The following is an 8,215-nucleotide window of genomic DNA, read 5'->3' on the forward strand; positions in this document are numbered from 1 at the left end:
TCCTGCACTCCCTCCAACATATGATCTATAGGTCCTGCTGATGTCAGCCTCTGACCCATGAGGCCTAGGTTCACTGCTGAGTAGGTCCATGCTGGGCAATAAATTCCCTGAGCTGAAACAGAGGGACAAAATGAGTAATACTTGTAAGGCATGATGAGCAGATGGCCTGCAGGGGGAATGGGAAAGGGCTAGGGAGGATAGGAAAGGAGGAGAAGGAGCTCCAATAGGGTATCTCTTAGATTCCAGCTTCTCCATCTCTGCTGTCTGTTTTCATTTGGTCAGCCTGTGCCTCACATCTCACAGTAGTAGTTTTTTCCTTCCTGCTCTTGTGCATCCCATTCTGAACCGGACAGATTCTGACACTCATTTTTTTCATCAAAGCACTAGAAGAGAGAATCTTCCTTAAAAAAATAGAGAAGAAAGGCCTAACATTCAGACTGAGAAAAAAGGCTGGTAGCTGTTGTTCATTTAATTGTTCTGTAGGCTTCTTTACTCCTTTCAGACTATTCGTTCAACTCAGCCTATTAATCAATTGAAATAATTTTTCTTCATCACCTACAGTTCACCCTCAATGCTGTTGTGATGGCTGGGTGTACGGGTAATAGCTGATCTGATAGGCAGCCACACTTCCCTGAAAAATAGTATTAAACCATACTGAAAAGCTAATTCTCTCCATTAAGGATTTTGAACTGATGTATAGCTTCTGTTTTTATCATTGTGTCCTGCAATCACCACATATTAAATCTCCCCTTAAAAGACAATGCTTTGTCTTCAGTTCTATTCATCCTGTTTTATTTAGTACATCTGGCAATCAGGCCCAACAGAGCTATTATTTCCCTGTCTCCTTCCACTGTTCTATTGTAGGACATGGTGTTTTGTAATACGGTTCCTCCCCCAAGTGTCTCTCCCCAGTGTGTATTATATATGTAACTGCACATAAAAAGATAATGCAATTGGATAGCTATATAAATACAGTTTAAACATTCAAGAGCTGAAGTAATATATTTGATAGTGTGAAGGACAGCATTTAAGTCATTTTAGTTTGCTTAAAAAGCTGGAAAGAGAAGAGCAATTTTGGTTGCTATTTTCTGAACGTACAGCAGATGGTGCTTAACAAATATGCTTTACAGCCAATGTCTGAAAACAGCAAAGGCTGGCAATTTGAATTTTAGTCATGCTTCTTGATCTTTACTAATTGGAAAAAACATCAGTTGAAATCGAAGGCCCCCAACAGGATTGACTTACTTCAATATACACGATGTGCACAAATGTTTGAAGGATGGGGATGCAACAACAGTTCTTCCAAAATAGCCTCTCATGTGCTATAAGGAACTATACATTTGGAAAGGAATTAGGCAATAGGAGGATTATTTCTCTCTAGATTGTTGCCCGTTCCCTTCAGACTCATCAAACTTAATTAATGAGAAAGAACCAAGCTCCCAAATATGGCAGTCTACTTTTTACAAAGGCGAGCTTTGTCCCACCAACAAAAGAATATGAAGAAAATTCTGTGATGAGACCTCATCTGATGTTCCTGGACTCTCATCAGATGGGGGCATTGCTTCATGTGTATGCCAGCGAGGCAAGGTTTTTTCCACTGGCACCAGCACACTAACCTGTGGGCAATGCTTTTGGAGTGTGGGTGGGACATGTCCCCTGAGTAAAGCAGGGCTTGCATCATCGCTTCCTCTCTTGGAATCTGATTAGCGAGATAAGAATGGAGATGCGACTCCGAGGTGCTATTTACATTCTCCAGTGTCAAAAACTCAAGATGTATCTCTAATAAGGCAGCTGTGGTTATATATAAGCATAAGCTACCCTGAGCCAAGAGAATAATATTAAGACAGGCAATGAGTCGGACTGCTAAAGAGAATTTACTGACACATTTAGTAAAGTTTTAACTAATCATTACTCTTTTCGAGGCCTCTTTTTTTTAAGCTCTGTACTTTCTACAGAAAAAATGCATTTTTAGTAGAAATTTATTACTGATGAAAGGGTTCACAAATGCTGATAACAGCACTAACAGCAGGAATACAAACATTTGCAACCATCTTCTGTAATTATGCATCAACCCCAGCCTGTAGGATCTCTTCTCAACAGTAACGTGTATTTAGTCAGCTGCAGACTTCCAGCTGTAGCAGTTGTGCTTGTGATGTGCAAAACCTATATGCCTGTATAATCTACCCTAAAATCTACAGTGTTGCACTGATGTAGAAGAATGGAGCATTTTTAGATGCTCTGCTTGCCTGCTAAATAGCCAGTCATGCAACAGAGCTGTAGCAGTTTCTCTAATTTAGGGTCAAAACTTGATTCCCTATTAGAACTGAGACAATTGGCCATCCCCAGAAGAAGTCCCAGGAGCAGGGAGGATCGGGTAGCCATACATCTTATGGGCAGCTGTGGGGGATGTAGTCCCCCTTCTTGCTTGTAGAGGTTTTAAAGGCAAGCCAGCCCAATGCAGCTGCAGGCTTAGTGCCAGTGTTAAGACTCCTTTAAGAACTTGAATGTATGAACTGGATGCTTTTCCACCACACCTGCATAGGGATGCACATGATGACCTGCCAGTTGGACTTGGATGCAGAAGTCTCACATCTGCAGTAGATTTACTAGCATTCAAAAACAGAGTGATTCAAAATACGGGCTTGATCAGATTAACTTTGAAAATAGATGGTGCCCTGAGATGTTATGAATCATATCTGCTAGTCCAGAAAGGAAAAAATATCAGCTCTGAGGATTGAACCAAGCCAGCGTCCAGGTTTGAGAGCAAAGGTGAGTGGTCCATTAATGATTCAGAGCCCCGGAGACCTGAGTGGAAAACCTGCCACCAATTCAGCAAAGAGACTAAAGACCTGCTAGGACCTTCAGCACAAGCTGTGTAAAGGGCCCTTTGTTCCTCGCTCTGGAGCAGAGCAGGGAGTGCTGTCACTAGCATCAGCTCTGTGGCACATGATGGGATGATTGTTTACGGGCAATAGCAAATTATGTGAATTAATCTGAGGCCAAACAGAAAAGGCCAAATTTTCCCTGAAACCATGTTAACAACAGACACTTAAAGGAGCCTCTGTTTAATGATCCTAAGAACATTTTGAGGAGTAAGCTATTACAGCCAAGATTGTTCTGCGACTGTGTGCAAACGAGTGTCTGTTTAACCACCATCTGCAGCTGTTGGCCCACCTTCTCTCTCTGTTTAAATTTCTATTCTCCTCAGGAAGCAGAGCAGCACATGCAGGCCGCTGCAAGCCGATCATAGTGCTGCTGAGGCAATAATCAATAATGCTCTCATTTTATCTCACTTGACACTGAGGAAGTCAAATTCAATCTTCTTGAACTTTTTGAAACAAATTTGGGCAACAGACTGCACTGTTTAAGTTGCAGATACATTATGATTATAAATCTGTAGGAAAAAGGTTCACTGATGTACTAATTGTCACAAATGCATAGCAGCTACTCCCCTATCATCAGTCCTATTTTGTAGAGTACTGGGCAAACTCCAGAGCAGACTGCAAAAAAAACTTTTATCAGCTGCAGTAAGAAAACATGATTTACCCAGCCCTGAAAAGGGTGTGCCCTTCAGATCAACCTAAGTGTGTGTGTGCATGCACTTTCATGTGCTGCATGTGTGTATGCACACGAGGGGAGGTCAAGGAAAAAGTAGGATAGATACAACTGTATTGTATGATGCAGAAAGTGTGCTCCATTTTAATGGTGAAGGCAATTTCTCCTTCCACAGAAAATCTACATATCCCTTTCTGGTATGGAGAAGGACAGCATTTCTGTACCTTGGGTCTGTAATTTGGAGAGAGTCACACTGTGAACCCAAGCTTTCCTGCCTACTTCTATCCCAAACACAGCCAGTGGGTCTGAGCTGAACAAAAGTGTAAATCTGGCTCCACACAGACCTGTTTCAGGAAATGGTAAGACTAAAGCAGCATTAGGAGAATTACAGAGCATGTTCATAAGGAATCTGAAAAGATCAAGCTTTGCTGCTGCGTCTACCAGTAGCTGATCAGAACTTGTGCTCTGAAATTTTCATATTTAGGAAAATTTAAAGCTGCCATCCATCTAAAGGGATGCTTATTTAGTGTCACAGTTTCCAGTGACATTTGCTATTATTACCAAACTATTTGTAAGGATAAAATTAAAAAAGAAACCAAGCTAGGTTGCAGCAACATTGCTAGTCGAAAACGTCTCCTTTGCTAGAGAAAGGCATGCTCTAACACTGAGAAATGGGAAATTGCTTGCCTGCAGGTGAAATTTCGAAGGGAGGTATTAAAAGGAATTTTATTATTTAGAAGGGAGGTTTCTATTAGGCTTGCATAAATACATCTAGATTTCACAACAAGTTTGCTCTATTGTCTCAAAAGCACAAGTGTTAACTTGGAGTTGGGTACAGTAAGTGCGTCCCCAGGAGCAGGGGGTATTGTGCTATATTATTTAAAGACTTAAGAGTTGCTATTTCTTATGTTTGGGTTTGTCTGTACTACTATGAACTGCACCAATCGAACTGAAAGGGAGCAACTTACTTATACTGGTGAAGCTGAGCAAGTGTAAGTGCCTGCTGGCTTGGAGACATAATATAGAAATAAATGCTTACATCTACTCCTTTAAACGTTTAACTGGCTCTTGAACAAGATACATCCTGAGGTGTCCTGTAATGCTGGCTGTGGGTGGCTGCCATTCGATCTGTGTCCAAGCTCAGATCTCACTGAAGGTAACAGGTATGGTGCATAGTTCTCATTCAGAGAAAACAGAATAGCAATTACACATCTTTGTTTAATGTCAATTGAATCGACAGCAATCACTATCCCAAGGCATGGAGCAGCAAGATAAAGCCTGTGCAGGAACTCTGCAGTGGGTTCCTTGAAAACTGGCAGTAAGCACAAGAGTTTGGGCATTGATTTGACTGCAGTTATGTGTGAAAGGAATTAGAAAGTGAGCAAACCACAAGAGAAGGCAGTGAGAGAATGAGATTGAAAAGGGACAGGAAGGGCCTCTGGTGCACAGGACTTTTTGGAAAAAAGACTTTATCAATACAGATCCTGAGTTTAGGGAAACTATACTTTCTGCTCTCTTTGTATGCAAACAGGACTGCATTACTGAAAACAGTAACTCCCTACCCCAGCCAAACAAACCCAACCTACATCATCAATTTCTAAGAAGCAAAGCTCCATGTTGTGGCTAACTGCTTAAGCACTAACACATAAAGAAAAAAGCAGGTATTTAGACTAGATGCTTAGTAGCATAAGCAGACTATTTCTCATGCAGCTCCAGTGAGGTACTGCAAGCCATAGCAGCTTACATCAGCTGACATAGTCCTGTAGTTCCTTTCATTACAGACCAGCAAACCATCCAGAGCACTGTCTGTATCATAAAAATGCACCTGATCTGTTAAAATGATGATCTTCTCCCTGCAGGAGTACGTTATGATCAGGAGTCATTAGAAGAACAGCTTTAGAGCTCTGATGTTCCTCATGTATCTCCTGCAACTTTTCCAAGCACAAGGTTTCTTTTTACACAACTTTTGTGTATGGTGTCTCAGCTCTTCCCACTGAACCGTGACTTTTTATTTGGGGTTGATTGGCTATGACTTAGTTTGAGAGGATGTGGATGGCAAACTAGCTAGGTATTTTACAATTCTGCCTCAGATCAATGCCATGGTACTGTCTACTTTTGGGTAGAGATGCCAGCTTCATATCAGTACCTTCTGCAAAGATTATGAAGAAACTGTTCCAGAATCTCTCCCTCATGATTATCTACCAACATAGCAATTAACAGGACTGACATGAAAGTCTTTTTTAAGACTACTCTTTAAAGAAGTTTTTAGAAAAATCAGAGGTATTAGCCAAATAATCTATTTGCATAAACTAGTATTATTTCTCCAGAGTTGCAGTGACTTATGCTTGACATTTCCTAGTTACAGGGCAGCATTTCATTCAGATGGAAAGAAGACATGAAACTGTCTTTAAAGTAGCTGAAACAACAGAGCCAGATTTGAATACTGGAGTCTGATGAGAACTTAATGGAAAAATCCAGTTTATACTGCTGTGGGATTGATTCCATGCAGTTTTTATAGGCAACTCTGAATCAGAAAGTGTAGATCCAGCTCCAAAGCCACTCTTAAAGCTTGCACTTACTTTTTAATACCTTATTGCTGTACCACGGAGAAGCAGAGCACAGACCTTGTATTCTTATTTAGGCTGAGCTCTTCATTAAAAATATTAATGTATCAGCAATAAAACATATATTCTATAGCAAGTACTTTTTTTGTTATACTTCCCAGCAGCACCATTCACCCATTCTGACCTGTTAGCTTGTTCCAGATAGCTTAGAAAGCAAATCAGCCACTATTGAGAGATTGGACACAAGACTTTTCACAATCAAGGGTGAATGCATGAGAAGACATTTCTGAAGCTTGTTGTAAACAAAGGCTGAAAGTGAAGACAATGCTGAATGTTTATCTCTGAAGCCTGAATGAGTAATGATTATGTAATCAATGTGTTTTGCGAAATATTGACCAAGAATGCATTACAAATGCTTCTTCTCCTGTGATTTTATGGGCAAGATTAACTAAAATTGCATACAGCAGCTATAATTCTCATAATAATTTGTAACTGTAGTCTATGGAACAAACTATTAATGAATTACCTATATTAGCAGGAAATAAATCAGAACAATTTTTTATTTGGATTGTAAGATGCCAGAAGTACATTTCTAAAAAGCTCTATCCATTGTTTATGACATTTAAAACAAAAGGAAAAAATGAGTTATTTTGCTCACTTTGAAGACAAAGAACAACATCTTTGCAAATTGTTTTCATTAGCTGTAAACAAGTTTTATGACATTTCACATCCATTCATTTAATTGTAAAGAAAGTTTGAATAGTGTAGGGCAAAAAAGCATTTTTAGGAAACTTTCTCCATGAATTTGTTTGCAACGATCCCTCTATTCATTAGCTAGAAAAAAGAACAGAGGAAAAACTTTTGTGTGGGTAACTCTGAAAACTGCAAAGCACTGAGTATCTATGCATACTGCCTTTAGTAGCTGTAACTGATCAGAGATTTTATTCTGAATAATACGGGCAAATTAAATTCTTTGCAAATCAATTAGCTGTCAACAAGCAATAACAGAAGTGGGGAAAAACGTAAAATCTACTAACACTTTAAGACTTAAATTTTGTCTTCTTGTAAATGTCTTCATTCACAAGAAATGAACAAATAAAGGATTTTACTTTGAGGGTAGTAAGCTTAAGGAAATTATCTTGACGTTTGTACCCATATACATGCGAGCGTAAGAGTTTTTTCTTTGAGGATTGTCTGTGAAAAATGGCCATGTCTCAAGTAGCAGCATTTCACTTCAGCATTTTCTTCCGACAGACTAAGGAATCTTGTGTGCAACAGGATAAAGCAGAAATGCACTCCTTATTGAGGCTATTACGGTAGTGATTATAAATGGCAGCACATGTTGTAAACTGGAGCATTCACATCTCCATAATCTGAGATTGAGCGCAAACATTTCCATCCATCAGCTGTAACTGGTGATCACCTCCGCAAGCTGTAACCAAAGCCAAATGCTTCAAACGCTGCACATCCCAGCTGCGTGCCTGCGGTGTGCCATTTTCTCAGGCGCTGTCCCAGTGCGAGAGCCAGTCTTAAGCTGCAAAATAAGCCTCACTCTTGCGTTGAAAGGCGGAGGTGCAGCCTGAAGCAGAGAAAGCTCCAAGCGCTGCTCGCAAGCAGTCTGCAGAGTCCCGAAGAGGATCAGTGAGGCCTGCACATAGCTGCATCCACCCGTACCTTGTGCCAGGGAAGCGTTAGTGCATCAGGCCAGAGCTGCTGTTCAGCCTGCCGCGCCGCAGCCTGCAGCTCGGGTGGCAAACGGGCCGTCCCAGCTGCCCTCTCCGCCGCGGCTGGGCGCCCGGCGGCGTTCAGGGCAGCAAGGCGGGCGTGCGGGTGGTGTTGACGTCCCGCTTCGGCCCCTCAGCAGGAGTGCTGCAGGGCGAAGGCGCACTTCTTGTAGGCGGCGTAGAGCAGCAGGATGGCGCGCAGCATCTGGCGGCACATGGCGGCGGCGGCGCGGGCCTGCGGCGCCCGCAGCCCGCAGGGCCGCCGCTGCCGCGGACTCACCACCCGGCAGAAGGCCGAGCGCTCCGACACCCGCAGCGCCCCGGTCCAGCGCGGCGGCTGCGCCGTTACCAGCCGCCCGAAAACCGCGTCCA

General features: G+C 42.0%; 1 protein-coding gene across 1 annotated transcript in view; it reads right to left on the minus strand.

Annotated features, from left to right (window-relative positions):
• Nucleotides 1-7,976: 7,976 nt before the first annotated feature.
• Nucleotides 7,977-8,215, minus strand: part of FANCD2OS (FANCD2 opposite strand) — a 439-nt gene continuing 200 nt past the window's right edge. The window contains 1 exon segment of the mRNA XM_026068577.1: nucleotides 7,977-8,215. This exon segment is cut by the window's right edge and continues 134 nt beyond it. Within this exon segment, the coding sequence (XP_025924362.1) occupies nucleotides 7,977-8,215 (239 nt within the window).

The sequence above is a fragment of the Apteryx rowi genome, unplaced genomic scaffold, assembly GCF_003343035.1.
Source record: "Apteryx rowi isolate R43461 unplaced genomic scaffold, aptRow1 scaffold_276, whole genome shotgun sequence".
Taxonomy (NCBI): domain Eukaryota; kingdom Metazoa; phylum Chordata; class Aves; order Apterygiformes; family Apterygidae; genus Apteryx; species Apteryx rowi.